General features: G+C 45.1%; 1 protein-coding gene and 1 pseudogene across 1 annotated transcript; one reads left to right on the top strand and one right to left on the bottom strand.

Annotated features, from left to right (window-relative positions):
• Positions 1-1,055, top strand: part of LOC122899296 — a 37,699-nt pseudogene extending 36,644 nt beyond the window's left edge.
• A 3,860-nt stretch (positions 1,056-4,915) lies between these two features.
• Positions 4,916-21,724, bottom strand: TECTB (tectorin beta). Its single transcript, XM_044236663.1, has 10 exons — positions 21,646-21,724; positions 20,515-20,705; positions 19,130-19,272; positions 18,952-19,024; positions 13,128-13,231; positions 12,904-12,987; positions 9,149-9,311; positions 7,484-7,556; positions 6,288-6,320; positions 4,916-5,181 (listed from the first exon to the last, which is right to left on the bottom strand). The coding sequence occupies exons 1-10, from the start codon at positions 21,719-21,721 to the stop codon at positions 5,132-5,134; spliced, it is 990 nt and encodes a 329-aa protein (XP_044092598.1). The 5' UTR covers positions 21,722-21,724; the 3' UTR covers positions 4,916-5,131.
• Between the last annotated feature and the right edge of the window lie 351 nt (positions 21,725-22,075).

Here is a 22,075-nt window from a genome sequence, read left to right as displayed (position 1 = left end):
AACAGACTTCAGGTGAGAGAAAGATTTTTCTAGAAGCCATCAGTATAGACCTAGCTTTGAATTTTACTGGCTGTCTGATTTTGGGGCCTGTTTCTTTTCACTAGTAAAATGGGAATGGTGATAATATTACCTTCGAAGGGTAGATGTGGGGATTAAATGTGAACATGTATATGAGGTGCTTCACCGGGTGCCCTACTGATCCAAAGAGCTCATAGATTTTATTATTATTTTTGAAAGATTACCTTTTAGTGAAATTCAGCCTTGATGGGCTCTCACCTGCGAGGCCAAGGCTAACTAGTCTTTGAAGCTTATCAGCAAAGCCCAAGGAAATCAACATTTCATCTGTAATGAGGCCTTTCCTTCCCTGAGGCTTCTCCTGCTTACTTGCGCCTGGCTAAGAACAACATTTTCAGTAAACAAGCAAGGGAGACCGAGTTGTCTGTTCAGAGGGCACACTCCCTTCAGGGGCAGCCTTTCCTCCTCTGTGACTTTCCTTTGCCTCCCATAGGGCAAAGGAAAACCAACAACCTTCTGGTTGAATCACTCTTCCAATCCCTGAATTTACTGAGGAAAAAGCTAAAGTCCTGGAGAGCTTCTGAGGTGTTTTCTTTAAAGGTGCTTGTGGGGTCCCAGGATAATCTGAGGACTGTTGGGTTAGACACATTAAATACGCCATTTGGGGGATGTAGATCTGGGGTACTGAGTTAATCTGCCAGTAGGGAGAGCTATCTAGCAGGCCTCCTCTTCCTGCCCCAGAGCTCTGTGGAGTTGGGATGAGCAAATAGGGTGAACTCATTTTTGGGGGACCAGGGCTAGGCTGTTGCTCCCAGATCTGCCAGTGAACTTGCCCTAGCTGCCAGATATTTTCGGCCCATTAGCTTGTGAATTTGCGGTGAATCCAATTTCATTCTGGGAGAGAGAAAAGCTGGAGAACAAAAGCTGGGGCTGCTGGGCAGCCCCCGGTCTGCTTTACCCAGGTACTGCTCCCTAACCTTTAGTTATCAGAAGGCATCTCAGGAATGTTTTCCGGGGATAAAGCGCTATGGAAGGTGTGAGCAGTCCGGGCCGTCCAACAGGATCAGGCCGTTCCTGATCAGGTAGACTGGTGGGGGCAGCCCGTCTCTGCAAGGCTGGGTCCTGAGCTCTGACTTCCTGTGAGCGCTGCAGTTTCCAAACGGAAATGTCCCACTCTCGATTTGTTGCTTAATTTCTTTCCTATCCAAAGCAGAGGAACAAAGATAGGCTTTGCTTTCAATCAAGTTTAAGTGGAATATTTCATTGATATATGAAGTGCTTCATTTTTTCCAACCTCCAGCAGATGAAGAGGAACCCATCCATTCTGCTATGAACATCTTCCCCTTCACACAGAGAATAGGGTGCCGCCATGTCTGTCAGGGGTTCTTGTAGCAGACTGACTAAACCACTAATGCACTTTGCACTATTTCTTTTTTTTTTTTAATCCCTTGCAACTCCTTACATCCCGATTATCTTCCCGATTATCTTCCTCGTGGTGGCTCCTGAATATGGGAGAGCAGCTTGGACGATGTATGGTGTTTGAGACCCTTTCTGGTGAATTTCCCAAGACTGAAGGAGTGAAAACCAATGAGATCAGGGATGTTTTCTTTTTTTTTTTTTTTACTTGACCTGTGACCTGCCTTTGTAGAAATATTTTTGAACTCTGTAGAGGAAAATAATTTTGGTGAGTTGAGAGCCTTTAATATCAAATCTTATGAAAGGTTTGGTAGAATTCTTGCCTTTCTTCAGGAAGAGGGCCACTAAATAGGGGGCTGAGGGGTGTGCTTTACAGACAGCCCCGTCTCCGCGGAGCTACTGTGTGTTTCCACTGGCAGCAGTTTTGTTCTGCCCAGAGGTTGCCCAACTGAACTCAAGGACTTTCACAGACTCCATTTTCTATTGACATGATTCCATTTTTATTGTAGTAGTTCTCTGCTCCCCCCCATAGGCCTTTAGCATCAAGGCTTGGCAGCGTTAGTCAAAAGAAGGCATTTACCTGAGAGGGACAGGGGAGCTTCTGCTGCCACCTCAGCATGGAGACAATGGGACAACACTTAACTTCTTATACTTCAGAACTTCTTCCCTTGTTTGGGAGTAGAGTGCCTGGATTCCAAACACTTTGTTCTCCCATGGAAGGGAACAGAACAACCTCTGCCCTGAGGCCTTTCAGAGAGATAGACCATACCCTATCCATCCACCTAACCCCCCGTCCATCCCTCCATCCATCCATATGACAGTTCATTAATTCAAAGAGTAATTACTGAGCACTTACGCTGAGCCAGGTACCACACCAGGGAAATGAGAATATGAAACGTTCCTTGTTGGTTAGTTCTCAGATCAGTTGAAGAGAAGTAGCAAACCAATAGTACCGCCATATGTTAAGGGCTTATAGAGGTGTACACAAAAGTATGGAGGTAACAAAGCAGCCCAACGTTGTTGCATCTAAAAGGCATTAGACAATGGTACGCGGATGTAGGGACGGGGTGGGATATAGTGATTGCCTATTATCATCCCATCTGTGTATCAGTATGGAGTGTGTGTTTGTTCCCTTTCAGCTCTAGCTCACATGCTTATAGAAGTTAGATAATAAAGACTTTGTTACTTCTGCCTTCTTCATTGGACATAAAAAACAGTTGGCATCAATACACACATAAACACATAAAACATACCCACATGTGTGCATACACGTCCATTCACATGTGTACATATATACACGTATATGTATCTACATGCATATACACACAGAGAAATCTCTGTATCTAAATACATATCTATTGATTGATAGATCAATAGGTAGAGTCTTAGATGGGTATTTATGCTCAGGATCCATGCATGTCTGTATATATATTTTTCTTTACATTACTCAAGTTTTAAGAGAGGGAGTCTTTAAGGATCATAAGCAGGAATCTGATAAGATTAACTTCCTAAAACCTATGTCTGGTGTTTTTTTCTATGTCAGCCAAGGATACCTAAGGGACTTATCTACTCTTTCCTTGTTCTCCAAACATGTTTTATGTGTAAGACTCGTGAGAAATGATAACAGAGATTATTTTGAGTGTTTTCTCTTAATTCCTTGATAGAGAAATTAGAAGATGTGAAGGGGCTTTAGCTCACCTGAGGTTGAAACACATTTGATTGCTGGTGGCTGGTGTTAGGGTGTTAGAGATGGGGAGATCATACGGATGGCATTGTCTCCTTGTGTCAAAAAGTGAATGCAGCAAGTCTTGGAAAGTAAATGTCAGGTAGAACGATGGAAGGTCTGTGGTATGTGTATGAGTTGAAGAAGTTCTAGCCGTAGGAACCCGTGGGAGGGTAGAGGAATTGGCTATTAATACGATAGAGTAGCACCGTAAGCTGTAATCACAGGTTATCTATTTTAAGGTATTTTATTTATCCTAAAGCACCAATTGAAGATACAAGAGCATTAAACAATATGATAAAATAAAGCAAAACTAATACAACATTGTTTTACTCTGATGGCCAAAGATTTGATCATGGCTCTAAGTAGGCTATTTAAGAGTTTTTGACTAGAACCAATAAAATGTCTTCTGTCCTTCCTTGTTATAAAAATTCTGAATTTATAAAAAGAAGAAATCCCAAACCGGCTGAAGCTCCAGCTTTGGGAACAGTTTAGACGCCGCTGAGTCATTTGAATCTAGTCTGTTGCTAAACAAACGTGTACTCCATGTTTCCAGAAATTTGGAACTAGCTGGATTCCTGAGTTCCTCAGCACAGTTCTAAAAGACCCAGCCAACTACACATCTCAAAACCTCTCAAATACATTAGCCACAGAGAGACACACTGATGGGTTTTCAAAGTAAAAGCCCACTCATTAAGTCTGTACAGGACTAAGAAAAGAAGTGAGAGCTCGGGCTTTTCCTGTCCCATTCTAGCTTCTGGTGTTGACAGTGTATTCTTGGGACTTGCCCAGGGGTCTATGAGGGTTGGCTCTTCAGTTTGTTGTTGTTGTTGTTGTTGACCCTGTAAATCATTAACATCCATGCATTCTTAATCCCTGGGCTGGGGCTGGCCTCAGGGTGTGGTGCCCTGTGATGCCACTGGCCATTTTTGCAGTTGTGTTTCTGATTTTTTTGGTAGGTTCCATTCTAAGTCGTAAGTCATAAGTCAAGGAGACAAAAACAGATAGATACACGCTTGACTGTTCAAGAAAGACTAAATGAGGTCAGACCATTCCGCACAGATGAAGATTTCTTAGATCAAATAGAAAAAAACAAATTGCGAGAGCATTGCGCATCACAAGATGTAGAGTAGGATTGGGTTGACAAATTTCAGAGGACCTGTCACAGATGTCACTCCAGCGTCCTGTGCCAGCAGTGGTTTCATTTAGGCAATGCCACATCATGATGTCAAATTTCTGCTAATGTGGGTTTTATTCTTCTTAGTCCTATTTAATCGTTCATTTTCTTTTGATTTTTGAAATCTCTATCAGCTCTAAAAACAAGTTAATATCTATATAATGTTTATACTTATTTAAGAAACACTATACTAAAAACAAATTGGGTTAGCCCTGGTGGCCTCTCAAGAGTTGTTTTCCTTTCTAACACTCAGATTTGAGTATTATATTCCAGTCTGATTCCTGCATTATCATTTGAAAGATCGAAACCCCTGCCTGGTGGCTCAGCCCTGGTTCTTAAATAAGCATCGCAGGGCATCAGTGACAAAGGCCCCCCTTGGCAAAGTTGGCTATTCCTGTTCATTCTGTACTTAGCACTGACTTTGCGGTTATGCCCTACATTCTCCTCAATGCTCAGCTGCACTTGGTTGGGTGTGCTAGACTTTTAAAATTAGAATCGCTTTCAAAGGAGTCCTCTGCAGCCCTGCCTTGAGCTTGGGGGGAAAGAGACTTCTCCACCAGCCGCAGGAGAGGAACTGCAGGATCTCGGAGCCACAGGAAGTCCCAGGAGGAAGTGAGGCACCAAAGGCAATCACTGAAATTCACAAAAATCACTGGAACACGTTATTGGCAAAGCACTATTCTCTGCTTCCCAACAGTATGCTCTTCTGTTGGTTCTTGCTGGCAGCACGGTAAAAGTTTGTCAGGGACACAGGAGGTGATTTTGGGTGGAGGAGATGCTGCTGGCTGCCTGGTGATTTCCTACAACACGATGCAAATCCCCAGCATGACGATGAGGTGATAGAGGACATCTGTGAATCAGACAGGAGAGCAGACAGAAACACTTGACGTGGAGCAAGGACAAGGCAACAAAGGGTTAACTGGACAAAAGAGTCAACCGGAAGCATTAAGAGGGTTTTCATAAAACTGCACATTTTATATAAAATCCATTTATCTTTTGGGGTTTCTGCCCCTCGGTTTTGTCAGTTCCTTGCCCTCTTCCTCGTCTAAATATGGGCAACACCGTGATGGCACGTTTTACCTTAGGGCTTTCACTATGGGACTTCTTTAGAAATGAACATCTGGGATTAGAGTCTTAAAAAGTTGATTTACGTGATTTCCTGTAACTGTGAGAGCAAAGTCTATATCTCTGAGTTTATTAATAAATAGAACTGTCTCCCCCATCTCCTCCCCTAGTTTGTTCTCCTCATCATTTGGTAAGGTCTTGGGTCTTAGCTGAAATGTTTCTTCTTGTGAGAGGCTTCCCTGGCCACTATCTAAATCATTTCTCTACCCCCACTCCAACACGTCTCACCACAGGGAAGGGCAGAGGCCTTGACTATCTCCCTCTGTAGGAGCTCCAGTGCCTAGAAGAGTAATGACGGCTGTTCTTACTGATATTTGCTGTATGCAGGGCATTCTTTGGTGCCCTTGGTTGTAACATTTAATCCATAGAGCAGGCATGTATGATAGGAGCCATTATTCGCCCAATTTCTTAGAGGAGACTGGGGAGTGGAAGGGTGAGTTCATTGCCCAAGGTCATTTAGTGAATGAGGGGCAGAGTCATAGCAAGGACTCCGAGATATTTGTTGAAAAAAATATATCACTGAAAATCACATTCTCTTAATGCAGGAACCCAAGCAAAGCCCCCTGGTGATGTTTTTTGCTGAGAGGTGGGACCCAATTCTGCTTCGTCCAATCTGTCTCCAGATGCACCCTCCCTGCAGAGCTCAGGGGCTGGCTGGAGAGACATCAGTCTACCTCTACCCCCTTCTGTCCCACTCAGGTGTGCTTTAAAGAGCAGCTTTCAATTCCTCAAGGTTTTGCTGGGGCCAAAGCTAAGCTTCTTTTAAAACACACATGTACCTTTTAAAGGCATTGCCCCATGACCCTTCCCGGAGGTGCCTCTTTTCCTTACCTGAGAAGCTATAGAGACGGAAGGATCCCCTGCCTGTAAAGAGTAAAGAGAGAGAAAGCTGAAGGTTTAAGGAAAGATCAAGGAAGGAGCCTCAGGTCTGTGTTTCCAAAATACAGACCTGACCACGTGCTCTCCCAATTAAACCAATAGCCCCCCATTGACTTTAAGACAAAGTTTATAGCAGGGTTCACCAAAGCTTCTTTGAAAGAAGAAGAAAACCATTTTCTCCTTGGTTTTCTAAGGCAGGGGTTTGTAAACTTTCTGGAAGGGGCCAGATAATAAGTATTTCCGCTGTGGGCCCTATGGCCCCTATTGGAACTACTTGACGCTGTCTCCATAGGGTGAAAACATCTGGAGACAGCACCGTGTATGAACACGCGTGGCTGTGTTCCAATAAAACTTTATAGAAAACTGAAATTTGATTTCATATCATTTTTTTGATATACCATAAAATATGAACTATTATTCTTTTGATTTTTTTTTCAACCACATAAGAAGGTAAAAATTGTTCTTAGTTAGTAAAAATTGTGTAGCTACTAAAGGCCCCAGCCTTCTTTCCACAGGCCCTGCCCACCCTTCAGGTCATACCTCTCTGGTCACACTGCAGGATTACTGACGGGAGTCTTCCCTAGGCCCTGGATTAGGGTGAATCCCCTTGCCGTGAACTCCCGTAGCGCCCTACGTCCTGCACCCCCACTGATCGTCCCCTCCCTTGCCCTTGGCATTCAGCAGCTCTCTCCTTGCGAGGTGATGAGTTCTTGAAGACAAGGGCCATGTGGTCTCCTTTAATTCTGAAGCCCAGGGTCCAGCCCAGCCCAGGGCCAGCACTGGATGCTCTATGGAGTTTTGTTGACTTGCACTGGACATTCCCAGTACATTTTGTTGTCCGCTATTACAGTTGGCTGCCCGCTCTGCCGGGAAGCTCAGCACTTCCTAATTCCTTGGGGGCACTGGAATTTAGGCTGCAGACAGAGAGTTTCAGGGTAGTGAACAAACCTCAACTTCTTGGTTTGGCCTGAGCTATGGCTTCCCCCTCGCCCGCCCCCTCCTCATCAGGTGGGAAACCTTGAGTCGCAGGTGAAGGTAGTGTCGACAAGCACAACTGGTTTGGCAATTCAGTGAAAATGCTCCGACCCGCTGTGCCTGTAAACGCAGCCCCACAGGAACTCAGGCTTTCGGAAAACAGAGAAGCTTACTACGGAGGGAGAGCTCCACCACCAGGACGCCCCCTGTCTGGTCCCGGAGGAGCCGCTTCCTCTTGTCACAGGTCTGAAGAACCCCCGCCGTGGGGGAGGGGCGGGGATGGGGGGAAGAGTGGGGGAGGGGGCATGAGAAATGCACACAGGAGAGAAAAGAGAGAAAGGCGAGAGATTAAAAAAAGAAGTCGCACACTTGATAGAGTCAAAATTCCCCAGTCAACAGATCTTGGTTACCTTACTTGTCTTTCTATTTATTTGTGCATTATCCAGAGCTCTGGCTTGATTCCCTCTCTAACTTGGGAGAAGGACAAAGCTTTACTCTAGGAACTCTTTAAACTGGAAGAAATCCTGGGGGCGGGGTGGGGTGGGGTGAGGTGGGGAGATGTTGGATGTGGGAGGGATTGGCCCGGTTTCTTCTGATAAGAAGTGAGGCTTTTGCCTGCCCTTAGTCTCCTGACACTTGCGAAGTGTGCTCTGGCTCATTTTCTTTTCTCTTTAAAATGTAGGGCCGCTAATTATCCCTTCATCACCTGTAAGATATCTGTGTGCTCCCTCCCCCTTTTTTCGTGCTTCTGTGTGACCATTTTCTGGCTAAAACAAATGAGTAGAGAGATTATAATCTTTATCTTTTTTGGGGGTTGGTTACCACAGGCTACGTGAGCAGGTGTCCTCTTGAGAAACACCGCGTTCCTGCTCTCTGGGGTCTCTAACCCGGACAGATGGGAGCAGGCGGCCATTCGTGATTTATCACTGTTCCGTGAAGGCAGTGGTTCTCAAGCCCGAGCGTGCCTCAGAATCACCTGGAGGGGCTGTTACAGCACAGATTTCTGGGCCCACCCAGCATTTCTGAATCAGGCTGTCTGGGGGGCCTGAGAATTTGCGTCCCTAACAATTTTCCAGGTGATGCTGAAGCTGTTGGGGACCACGCTGTGGCACCACTGTCCTAAGGACCGGGTTCACGCCTGGCTGTCGTGGAAACCTGTCTCCCACCTGGGATTCGCTCTGCATGTCCATGGATGGATTCTGTAGCAGCTTCTCGGTGTGGGGGGTGCAGAGGGGAAACTGGCCCCTGGCCTGGGCTGCACTGAACTTGGCTGTGAACCTGGGGCCCTGCTGCCAAGCGCTTCCTCTCACAAAGTCAGTTCACAGCAGTAACGGGTGTTGGGAATTTCTGTGGCATCTCTCTGGCTCGTTTCAAGTCATAGGGATGGACCCTTAAGCTGGCCAGGCAAGAGCTAAAAGTATGCAGCTTTTGACTCCATCCAGTACCTATTGCTACTACCGACATTTTGAATTTTCCTTGTGCTTTTAACGTTTTCAAAGCATTTCCATGCCTGACCTGTTACTATACTCATTTTACCTAATACGGTTCTCTGAAAAGAGAAGGACCACGGTGACTTATCACATCACCACTGTCTTTAGAGATGAGGAAACCAGGCTCCAGAAAGTAAGAGACATGTGCCAGACCCTGTAGCTTGTTGGTGGCAGGACGAACAGAGCCCGAATGTCTGCCCCTACACCCAGTGACCTTTCTTCCAGAATGCCCTCAGCGCACATGTCCACTGGTCTGGTTACGATTCCAAGCTAAAAATACATCTTCTCAAATACCACCCCTCACCCCCACCTCAGGTCACATTCTCATTCTGGAGAGAGGAGGCTCACCACTGGGCAGGAAAGCTTCTCGCTGTCACAGATGAATGTCTCACAGTGTAACCAAACCTTGGAGAGTTTGGGGATGTTCTGGAACCGGAAAGCGTTGAACTGGAAGGTGGCCCTGTGATCTTTCCCATTCTCGTGTACGAGGACAGTTTCATCCGTGGGGCAGCTGGAGCAGATGGGGCAGGGAGGAGGGAGAATTACTTCGTGAACTCTAGCAAAATCTGAGGTAGATTGGCAGACAATAGCAACACAGTCCTGGGCTTCTATACAGCACGTTATCCTTACAAAGCACGTTGACTGGCAGCACCTTGCGTATCTTCAGGATATGGGGTCAAGTTGAGGACCTGTGGGGTGGTGTGCTGGTTCTCATTGTATAGACAGGGGGCAGTGGGGTGGAAGGGGGGAGACTTAGGAGAAGCGGCACACCCCGTCAATCACCACACCTCGATCTCAAAGAAGGGAAATTCCTGAGAGACGAAGTCATCTGAAGGACTGGGACAGGGACTGACTCCCAGTACAAGTACAAGATAAAGACAGCACTTCCCAGAGCGCTGCCATAGCCACCTGAGCCAAGTCATACCTTCCGCCCTTCTCTGTGTATATTGTGAGGGCTTGCCGCTGGGAACTTTGAATTTACGTTGTGCTATTTAAATTCTATATTGTATAGTTATCTTTGTAAAAATTTGGTCATGTTTTTAATATAGGCACAGAAAAAAAAAAAAAAGACCAGAGGGATACCATCTAAATGTTAATACTGGCTACTACGGAGTGGTGGAATTATGGACGGTTTCTGCTTTCTTCTTTTATCTTTATATATTTTCCGAATTCTCTATGAGAATGTAACATTTGGAAAATCCCAAAATCCCAAAGGTAATAATTTAGGATGAAAATAATGTTTTTCATTTACCAAACACACGCTCATTCCCTACCGAGGTGGCAGACATTCAGCGAGGTGTTGGGAGCAGACACGAATGTACAACAAGGCCCACGTGCACTTTGGGGAGTATTGTCTGCAGGTGGCAAGGATCGGCAGATTCTGTCCTTTGTGGAAGAAAGTCTATGGGTCCAAAAGCTTAAGACCAGGGGACAGCACCACAGAGGACCCCAAAATTAATTCTCCTCCGAGAGTGTCTCTCTGACTCCATTGTCAATCCAACCCAGTATACACACACCAGAGAGCCACCCCCGCTATCTGAGAGCCCTTGAGATGTGCCCTCCTCCACACATCCATCAGAACCAGACATCAGGGGGCAAATTAGAGGTAGGACTGAAGGAACGCCAACTCCATGAGTTAGTGACTAAAACGAGAAGTGAACGGTATACCTTATTCTGGACCAAAGGTCAGAAGCCTGGCCATGGTTGTGGTGACCTCTGAGCAATGACAGAGCTGGAGGCATTTTCCGAGTTGTGAAACAAGACCTTGGAGGCTCATTTGGTGAATAAACCTGAGAGCCTTGCATGAACTCAGGACCCGAGTCCTTAAAATAGCTCCTTGCAGCTGGAGTGTCCAAGGCATGGTGTCAGCCAAGGGAAAACAATGTAAACAGAGCTTTGTTGGGGGCGGGAGGAAGCAAGTCCTGGGTGGGCTTATTAGATGTCTTGGCTCTGCTGCCTCTTGGCACTGGCTGTGGCACTTGCCCCTCTGTGACAGACAACTTGGGATGGTGGAATACCCAAGGGAGACTCTTACAACATCATCACAGGAGCCTTCTTCCCGACAGAAGATCAAAATTCCTAATAATACATCTCTTCTAACCCCTCTGTATGATCTGGGAAACTGGATTTTCCTCCAAAAGGGTCCAGTGTGAACCCAAAGCATCTGGGAGATTAAGGGAGTGGACTTTCTCATTCCTCTCTTTTCACTGGTTTTTGTGCAAGTATCTCCAACCTCAAGGGGCCATTTTAGCTAGGCAGAATATGAAACTAGATGAGGACTTCTTTAATTTGGCTCTGCTTCAACATAGGTTCTCAGGGTTTGCCCAGGAACCCTTTGATGGGGTAGGTCAGCTGTGTGCCTGCATGTGTAACAGATACCCTGGGAAATTCCTATATGCACTAGAGTCTGGGGACTGCCTCTGTAGACCACCTCAAAGCCACAAGCGTTCCTTTGTCTACCACCTTACACATCTGCCAGTTGGAAGCAACAGTACCAGAGCAATTTGCAGGGAGAGGTTTCCATGGTATGGCAGAGCCTTTGTCCTGTGTAGCCATTGTCTGAGAGCTTCCCAGAGCCTGATCATAATTTCAGGCCCCTATAGGTCACGAATTTATTTCACAATCGCCCCGAAGTCATTTGATTGCACCATTGTCAAGAGAACCTAAAGGAATCCTTCTGTGATAGGTATGACGTCCAAATGAAGCTACCATCTCTGCAGGAACCTTTTCTGGGTTACTTAGATGTGGTTCTGCTGTCCTGTCCTACCGACATCTCTCAGGAAATAATGCTGCCTGAGTTGAGTCCCAAATCGTCCATCCCCTGACTAGCTCTAGACTTTGGGCAAGTTTCTAAGCCTGTTTACACCTCAGATTTCTACTACTAAAGTACTACCTACTTTCTAGGGGTTTGATGAAATTAGTATTTGTAAGGCACTGACCTAGAACACGCTGGTATGTTGTAAGTGCTGTTACGTGTTTGTTAAGTAAAAATAAATAGTTAAAGGTCCAAGGTGGCTCTGCCTTTGTTATCTAATCATTTTTGTCCCCAGCCCCAATGTTTACTTAGCTCTGAAGGCTTCTGGTGGCAGCACGGGCACACCGGTCCATTTGGGTTTGGGGAATGGTCTCTTTTGCGTTTACTGTTCATTGTGTGTCTGATGCCCACATCTCTAATCTAGCTCAACCTGTCCTCTCTTTTCCAGAAGTACAGTTCTAGGTGTTTTCCAGAAAACTGTCCTCTCAAGCTCAACATGTCATCCCTGAACTCAAGGAGACTCCAAACCCTTATCCAGAATCTTCTTCCCTAATGCCCAACACCAAACAGTTCCTCACCTCTACAACCCATAACTGTGATGGCACATATTTCTCGGGCTTCTTGCCCTGTCCTTCTCTCCACCCCATATCTGATTGGTTGCTAAATTTCGATCACCTCTCCCTCCCTTGGATGACCTTCCCATTCACTTGGCTACACCTCAGTTCAGGCCATGGCCTCTAATCTGGTCTTTCCACCCCCCTCCCCCATGCACTGCTTCTAATCCATGCCATGGATGACTTCCAGAATTGTCTTTCCATTATAGAATCCCAGTACTTTTGTCCTCTACTCAGAAATTTTAAGAACTCCCCATTATCCCATTATCTACTGAATCAGTAACAAAAACAGTGGTATTAAGATGACTGGATACTGGCTAGGTACTACATGCTTAGCTTTTTATACAGACTGTCTGATTTAGGTCTTAACCAGGGTTCTGGTGTCAGATTAATTGGGTTTGAACTCACTTCCCCACAAATACACACATAAGTAAGTGACATTACTTAACCCTTCCTGTGCCTCAGTTTCCTCACCTCAAAAATAGGGATGGTAGTCATAATGGCTGCCTCTTGTAAGGCAAAAGAGTTAATAAATGGTGAAGCTCTCAGAAGAGTACCTGGTACCAGAAAGCTCTGTATAAATATTTGCTAGTATCCGTGCTCAGTCCGGAGGCACAGAGGGTGTCACAGATGTGACCCCGAGGCTTCACCTCTTCTTCCCAAGCCATCCCAAGCCAAAGGATCCCCAGACCTACCCCACTTCTCAGCACTGTGCTCTGGAGGGTGGTACTTACCCCTTGTTGATTAGCTGCCATTGAAGGGGGTACATAAAATCGGCTGACGGGGTGGCCCAACAGCTGTTCAAAACCACTTTAAACCTGGAAATGCAATAAAATGCATCACCTTGAGCCAGAGAGTTGTATGCCTAGAAACATCTGGTAATTAAAAAGTCTCTTGGCTGATCTTTTTTTTCTCTTCTTTGGCTTTAAAAATATAAACAGGGAGGAAACATACTTACCTGACACTCAACCCTTTGGCTTCTACTCCTGCAAACAGATCTGAACCAATTTCGGATGTTTCCAAGACAAAAGGGGCTTCCTTCTTCGTGGAGAACTTGGCATTCTTTGGGAGGAAATTGACACTGGACATTACAACCTCTCAGACTGAGCAGCTGGGTGTGATAGGAGCAGATGGTCTGGGGTGAGGTGGGGGTGGGGACACATCCAAGGGCACGGGCATGTGCAAGACCACAGAGACCCTCAGTGACTAGAGAAGCAGTACTTCCTAGGATGCTGGTGCCATCTTGGAAGGGATGAGGGTATCCCATCTCTGGATTTGCTGGTCACAATGAGACACATACTATATGTCCCATCTCTGCCAGCCAGGAGCAAGATTTGGCTTATAGAAAAAAGGCAGAATCCAAGAATGCTGAATCACTGGGCTTTACTTAATCACCCATGAGGATAGGGATAAAACATAGACAACCCCGCTTATCTCTTGCTTACTTCCACTGTTTGCCTGAGCAGATTCCAGCCTGGGTCAGAGAGTGTATGATCTCATTCCAGTACAGTTACCAACAAAGGCAACAGCAATAACTAACTGATCACCTACTGTGTGTCAGGCACCACTCTCTATATTGGGATAGTCTCTGTGTCAGGATATCCAGTATTTGGAGATATAGCTGGGAACAAAGCAAAGATCTCTGTCTCTAACCACCTGACATTCCAGCAAGGGATGCAGACCATAGACAGTAGACAAGTGAATTATTCAATATGTTGCAAGAGAATACAGTACATGACATAGAAAAACTGTAACAGGGGCACCTGGGTGGCTCAGTGGGTTAAGCCGCTGCCTTTGGCTCAGGTCATGATCTCATGGTCCTGGGATTGAGCCCCACATTGGGCGGTTTGCTCAGCGGGGAGCCTGCTTCTCTCTCTCTCTCTCTCTCTCTCTGTCTGCCTCTCTGCCTGCTTGTGATCTCTCTGTGTCAAATAAATAAATAAAATCTTTTTTTTTTTAAAAAGGAAAATAAAAACTAACAAATGTAGAGGAGGGGAGGGTAAATTGGAAGTGTAAGGAGGGCAAGCTACAAGTTTAAATACAGTTGTAGTTAAGGAGCTCTCATCAAGGTTGTGACATTTGAACCAAGACTTGAAGGAAGCAAGGAAGCCTGTGTTTCCAGGCTAAGTACGGATACAAAGAAATGCTTCTATAGTGCCTGTAGTGCACGCAGGCATCTGGGGAAGAATGTTCCAGCTAAGGCAAAAGCCCCAGGTGACAGTGTGGCTAGCAGGACAGCAAGGAGGCTAATATGCTGAAGCTTGAGTGAGCAGAGGGAGTTGGGGAAAGGTAGGAAGTGAGGGGGGTAGAGGGTGAAGTGGGAGAGGCTATGGGAATGGATCCAGAAGACTGTGGTCGCCTCTCTAAGTGCCAAGGGAGTATGGCCCTGATTGAAATACAGGAGCAACAGCCATTGGTCCCTGGTGCGGTGTGTGTGGTCTTCACTTGGTATCTTCATCAGGCAGTTCTGGGGGAGTTATTATAATATAGTAGTATGTCCAGTGGACCTACCCAAGGAGGCTGATTTCTCCATTCACTGTCTTAGTTTCACTCAACTTTAGTAACAACATTTCACTACTCTCTGATTTGAGCCTCCAGAGACAAAACCATCAAGACAGAAGGACAAGGTCACTGGGCTAATCCTAGCTCCCACCACCAACTTACAGGCAAGTCAGACATTTGGGCCTCAGTTCCCCATCTGCAAAATGGAAGTAATCTTTGCCTTCATCAACCTTGCAGAGATGTTTTTATGATGGTGATTTTACATAATAGAAGCATAAAGCTTAAACCAGGATGCTAGTTAAAAGATTGAGTTTCATGGACTTAGAGATTTGCAGAACAACAATGAGTAAACAGAGTCAGCAAGGATATCTAGTTACGATGGACTTTAGCCCCTGACCATCTAATTTAGGGCATTTGCTGAGAGGCCTCAGAATCACCTTCTAGTGGCTCTTATATTTTTTCCTGATTGTGGGTCCAGCTAGGGCTCCCTAAGTCAGTCACTCAGAAGTCAGTTCTTTTCTTCCTGTCGGCCAACCTCTGTACCCCTTAAATGGTTGCAATAATTAAACAATAATGTTCTTAACCATCAGTGATTTACTAGTTTAGCATACAGTGAGAGTGGCAGATTTACAATGGTTGTTACTGTTTATGATTACTTTCTGAGACTTGTCGTATTTCCCAAGACTGTTAACAAATGTGGGACCTAATCTGGGGACCACAGTGCAGTCTCCCAACCTAGCCACAGGTGCTTCTCTCAGCCCCATCTCCCAGGAACCAGCCCATGGGGTAGTAGAATATTGGAATAATGCTTCTACGTGTGATTCTCTTACAAAGTGGAGAGGAGAATCTGTACTGTTAATTCCATTTCTGAAACAAACACTTTTAATGGTCGGTTTCTCCACTTCTCACCTTATAGCTAAGGCAATCCTCTTCTCAGCATGATCTCCTCCTACTTTCTTTATAACATAGTTAGGGGCCTATTTCCAGATATCTTTATCCTATAATACCTGTATCATTTGTTTTGGCATTCCTGGAAACATAGAAACACCACATAAACTACTCATTTGTGGAACAGGAGGGAAGAACACCTTGAAAAATCAAGCCTTCCAGTCCCTTTACTTGATAGAAAGACTGAATCACAATGATCCATTGACACGGTTAGGATGAGTACATCTGTTTTAACAGAGGTTCATGTGGGCAAGATCTGGGAGCTATTGTTGCTTATAAGCTCAATGTGAGATAGAAATGAAAGAGAGCAGCACAAAGCTAATATAATTCTGGAACATGTTCCTAGAGTCTTTCAGAACTAAGAAGGTCACCCCTGACCCACTGTGCCCTGCAGATGTCTGAAAGGGTCTAGAATATAACATTTCAGGTCTGGGCTTTGCTTTGTAGTGGGGCAGTGGCCAACTGGATAGTCCCCAGGGAGGAGGGAATAGGATGATGGAGCACCAGTGGTCAGGAGATGTTGGGGAAGATAAGCTTGAGATAGTTGAAGGGCCATCAGCAACATCATGACTCAGTATTATTTCAGAAGACAGAACAATGACTAATGGGCTATGGTTCAGGATATCAGATCTCACAGGCTGATCGAAAATGGGAAAGGTCAACTTGCCCTTGTCCTTGGGAAAGGTAGGGAGCCCACTCTTTAGCAATCTTGCAGAAGAGCTTTGGACATTGGGTGGAAGGTCAAGGTTGACCACCTCTGAAGATTGTTCTGACTTTGGAAGCCTATGAATTTGCTCTATTGCTTGCATTTTTTCTATCCCAAGTCTTTCCCCGGGTCTCTGTCTAACTAAGAAGAATGGTCAATACTATTTTGATTGCATAGAAGTCAACCCAATCCCACACTGACATTGATGGTGTAAAGGTAACAGCACTATAATGGTAGCTGCTGGTGCCAGGAACTCTCAGAGTTTTCACTTTATATGGGGCCAAAGGCTGTGACCATGAGTTTGGCTGCTTTTGCAGGCACATACCTTGTACCAGGTAGTATGGTAAATGCTTCATAAAAATAGTTTTACTTAATCCTCATAATAAACATATGGGATAAGTGCTATTATTATTTTTATTTAACAAATTAATAGACGAAGGCCCCAAGGGGTTAACTAACTTACCCAAGATCACACAACTAGTAAATGGCAAAACTAGACCTTAAACCAGTGGGCCAATGGCAGACTATTTTCTTAAGTACACTGCTAGTCCACTTCTGCAAGCTGACTACCTTCCTTTATTTTGGATTAGGGGCCAAAATAAAGTCAATTCCTGACTTCTTGCCAGGAATATCAACTATGGGCTGTTGGCAGGACTGAGTGGGAGAGGGTAGAGGGAGAAAAGAGGAAGCACGTTGAGTAGAACTGGTGGTTTTGGAGCCCAACACTCGGAGCTTTTGGAATCCTAAGCAATTAGCTGTGCATTGATTCCTTTGTCCCATCGAGGGCACAGCTCTGTCTCTGGTAATTTGATGGAAATGTATGCAGGGGGCAGCTGTTGCTTCAGAGACACACAAGAATGCTCTCAGAGCGGAAGAAGGGAGGAGAAGAAAAATACCAGCCGCGCGGGTCAGGCCTAGGAAACCAAGCCCATGGTAGGAATATTAATCAGTACAAAAGTTTCTGTTGCAACATCAGACCCCCTCTTTGCTGAGATCTGTTTGTCCTGTAAGGGTCTTGATGGGCCCCAGGGGACGCCTTAGCCTCATTTCTAGAACAGCTCAAGAAAGTGTCCTGGTAAGTCTGTCTCTCCAGCCCAGGGCATGATCCGGGAGGTGATGAAGCTACACCTCTTCTTGTTTGTTTGTCTTCTTAAAAAAGAACAGATTCCTTCCAGCGCTAAGATGTGATATATATATTTCTGAAACTTAGCCCAACATGGCAGATGGTGGGTGAACCCTCATGCCTCTCTATTGCCAGCTGTCATAAAATCTTCATAGGATCATCTCTATGATTTTATCTGGTTAAGATAACAATCGTGCATATCTGGACAGGGGCTCAGTAGTAAAGACCAGCCATTGCCGTGATGTCCCCTGAGACTGTTGTGGATGAGTGAGTCCGTTTTTCTCTCTGGACAACCTTCAGCCATTATGATGTTGTCATCTTTTAATCCCCCTGCTGGTCCATATTGCATTCACCCTCCTGATTATAGGCCCAGGAGTTCTAAGGGATTCCTTTTCTCTGGAATTAACCACTAGCCATGTGTGGTCAGGGTCCAACCTAGGTTCTTTGGGACCTTAACTTTTCTATGACTTACAGTCCTTTTAAAAAAAAAAAAAAAGAATCAAAATTTTGAATATGAAATTAAACACAGAGCCCTGAATGAGGCCAGTGCAAAAGAGGGATCATGAAACCCAAGCTCCATCCCCTTCATAGGAAGTAAGGCTCAGAGAGCAGTGCCAAGAGATCCGTATGTTAGACTGGGCACTGCTCCACACTCTCTGTGGGGTCATGGGCACACCATTTCCTCCTTCTGTGCTGTAGATCCTTGACCGTAAAATGGACCTGGTGACTCTGGGATTCCTTCTAGAGGATCTCTCACCTTCTGAGTTCACCTGGATTGGTAGCTTCTAGGCAGCAGGTAAAGCAAGTTCAAAGAGTTCAAGGCCAGTGGAATTCCAGGTAATAGAGTCCTTTCTTTTGTGAAATGAATGCGTTGGGCACGATGGCTTCTAAGGATATCTCCCAGTTCTAACGTTCTTTGTAAAAGTTTCTATTTCTGCCTGCATCTTCCACTAGCCAGCTGGAGGGTCACTCACTGTAAGTATGCCTCTTCGTTGGAAGCTGCAGGTTTAAAAAACCTAACACCCCTTCTAGACAGGAGGGCAGCTGGACTAATGGCTGTGGCTTATTTAGTTTTATTTTGAGAGACCAAATGGTGCCTTAAACTTCAGTGACACTTTAACAGGAGCTAGATTCTAATACCACTCTCTGGAGCGGGTTGCAATGGAAACTAAGACAGTTTATGAGTCAGACACAGGCTGTCTTACTGCCTCTTGACTTCTGATGACTCAGAGGATTGCCCTTGCCTCAGTTTTATCGTAAGATGGGAACGTGCACTTTATATCTCCGTGGCCCTTTTATGGCTCCTCTACCCAGTCTATGACTCAACCTTCCTGTGGCATCTAGTCTTTGAAGAGGTTTAAAACTAGACCGAAGCTGATGTCTTAATTTGAATTCAAGAATGGGGCTCTGCAGAGAGCTTAGGGAAGAGCAAACCCCAAGGAAGCCTCCCGTCATCTCCTGAAAAGACCACAGGGCACTAATGAGATCCTGGAGACCACTTACAGTATAGAAGTTGAGAGACAACTGGCTTTCAAAAGTGCCCATGCTCCCATTCTTCACGTGAACAGTGGCCACTCTGAAAAGGGGAGAGAATTTTGCATAAGGACTGAAACACGCCTGATTGACAGGGACTGCAGAACACACACAAGGCAGCCAGCCCTCCACTCTCAGAGCAACTTACCTTTGGTCAAAGGCAGCCTGGTTCACCAAGTAGGTGGAATGATAGGTGCAGGAGAAGGAGTAGTTCACGGGCTGGTTCTTTACAATCACTGTGCTGTCATTGGAAACGATGTGGCTATAGAAGTGGTAGATGGGGGGCTTGTACTGGAGAGAGGAAGAAGGCAGTTAGGGTGGCCCTGGACCCCATGATGAGAAGGAGGGTCCCGGGAAAAGTGATCAAAGATGGTCAGACCTATGGGGAGACGTCAGTGGTGAGCTGTGAATTTCCACAAAGAGTTCTTAAATATGTTTGACTAAGATTGTTTAAAATAATATGGGTTGAATGTTGCACACTTACAAGAGATCTGTATTGGGCTTCTACCCCAAAAGAACAGGCTAAAGAATATCTGTTTCCCAGCATCAACTGTTTATCCACTTCCCCCATCCAAATAATCTTACATGACTGCCTTCGCCCATCTCCCATGTCTAGAACATGTCATTATTTGTTCTTTCCCTCTTCCAATAATGAACACTACTTTTGTGGCTTTTTCCTCTGGCTTGTTGAACTCCCAGGTCACAGAATATTGGAGTTGTAAGGGATCTTGAACATCTACGGGAGAGGTGACCTGCCTAAGACCACGTGGATGATTTCTAGTTCACTCTTCCAGGATACTCAAAGACATGCTGTTTCTGTGAATCATGTCCATAACTCTCTAAATCACTGAGTCCTCATGGGACCTTTAGGAAGAGGAGGTGGCCTTGGGACTGTCTGCTGTCATTTTCTGAGACCCCACATCTTCTGTAATCAAGGTAGTAGGAATGCTAGAGGTCAGCAATGGAGAAGACTCCCTTTGTGACTATACCTCTACTGGTCCTGTGGTCCCCAACTTTGACTTTATTGGAAGGTCTCCGACGTCTCCTCTGACCTATAAGGATATTCGGCAAGAGGTTGCATGTGGTTCCTTCTAATTCTGACTGTCTGTCCCAGGTACTTCACAAGACTCAATTATAAATTATATTATACTTTGGTTACTCCTGTAAAGTACCTTTCCAACTACTTCAAAGTCTTGAGCCATCCAACCCAGAAGGATGGTAGCTTGTGAGCACACGCTTAGAACTCAGAGCAAGGTGGAGGTGGGAAATGTGTATTGTTCTACTCACCAAAGGTGGCTTAGTTCACTCAGGCAACAAATTAGGAGAATAAAATTCGAATCCAAAGAGTCACTTAAACTAGGCAGAGAAGAAGAATTTAAATAACACTAACATTCCAGGAAATAAGAGTCAGGATTGGCTCTTAAAAGGAGATTGGTGAATTCTGAATCCTTTTAAGGGTGGGCAGCAGACATCTTAATTTGGGGCCCCAATTGCATGATCCTAACAACTCTTCATTGTGTGGCTTAGACTTACCTCGGACTGGGTTCCACAATAAGACTTGTTTTTAGGTGACAAATCCGGGATCACAAATTGATAGTAACCCCCTTCATGGACCCCGTTGTAACACAGCCCCCCGAGGGCCAGCTGATGCACTTCCCAGCCATAGGGACACTCGGGGATTTTGGTGATGATGGTTTTGGGATAACAAAACACAAGAATGACATCTAGGAAAAGGACACACATGGCTTGAAATCAGGTATGATGATTATATTAATATTCATAAAGGACAGTGGGTTCTAGCCACATCTGAACATGCAAAGCAGTTGGATAAAAACACTTCCCTTGCTATTCTTCATGAACCGTGATGACTGTTTTACCCAAACCTCAGTCACTGAAGTTTTCAGGTTTCTGCTACATCTTGTGATATCTGTATGATACTTAATATGTACTCAAAACTGGTCCACTTTTCAGCTTTTATCTATTTTAAGGAATATATTTGTTAAACCAGATTGAATGGATTAGAAATACAGATAAATTTGGGGACATCTGGGTGGCTCAGTGGTTTAAAGCCTCTGCCTTCGGCTCAGGTCATGGTCTCAGGGTCCTGGAATCGAGCCCCTCATCAGGCTCTCTGCACAGCAGGTAGCCTGCTTCCCCCTCTCTCTCTGCCTGACTCTCTGCCTCCTTGTGATCTCTGTCAAATAAATAAATAAAATCTTAAAAAAATATATAGATAAATTTAGAAATAGATACAAATTTCTGTGCTTATGGAAGTGAGCAAATAATTTAAATTTTTTTAAAATGCCCATTTCATGCACAGAGCATAGATTCAATAAGTCAAAAAGGAAATAGATTATGTATTTATTAAATTATTGTAATAAATTATTTATTTGTTAAAAATAAATATTTTCATATCTATTTATGTATCTATCTATCCATTCATCTATCTAGGATTTTATAATTTTAAAAGTCTCAAGTTTCTCCAATGCACTGTTATTTCCCACGGGAAAAGTCTGGTTGGCTCTGCATGCTTAACTGCATCTACTTGGTTAGGGTACTGATACTGCATTTTGATAGCAAGAGAAGCACAGAGCTCTGAACTTTGCAAAGAGAGTCTTCTGGAAACTTCCCTTTAGGGAAAGATGGGCTAGCCCCAGGGCATACCTGCTTTATTCGGAGTGCAAGATCTCGCAGAGGCTTCCACAAAGACAGCCAACAGGACAAAGGCCCTCATCACCATCGCTTCTCAGAACTTGCTCTTTGCCAGTTGGCCTTGAAACCAAGCTGGCCAAATCTTCACAATCCTGCCGGAGAGCCCGAGCCTGGGTCATTCTAGGTCAGAAACAGGAGCGAAAAGTTAAAAATCTAGGATGAAAACAAAGCAGCACACATAATCTTGGGGGAAATTTTCAAGGGAGATCCATAATTCTGTTCCTTGTCTGCGCTGAGAGGCAAAAAGCGGTGTTCCTACCACTGGGAACGTCAGTGACACATGCCGTTGCTCATGTTTCCGACTGTTACATTCTCTCCGGATTGCAGAGGCTGCCTTCCCAGATGCTCCCTAAATCTCCAGCCTCAGTCCTAGCTCGACTTT

Source organism: Neovison vison, chromosome 2 (genome assembly GCF_020171115.1).
Source record: "Neovison vison isolate M4711 chromosome 2, ASM_NN_V1, whole genome shotgun sequence".
Taxonomy (NCBI): domain Eukaryota; kingdom Metazoa; phylum Chordata; class Mammalia; order Carnivora; family Mustelidae; genus Neogale; species Neogale vison.
The sequence above is the reverse complement of the archived record's forward strand: the minus strand, read 5'-3'. Positions and strand labels throughout refer to the sequence as shown.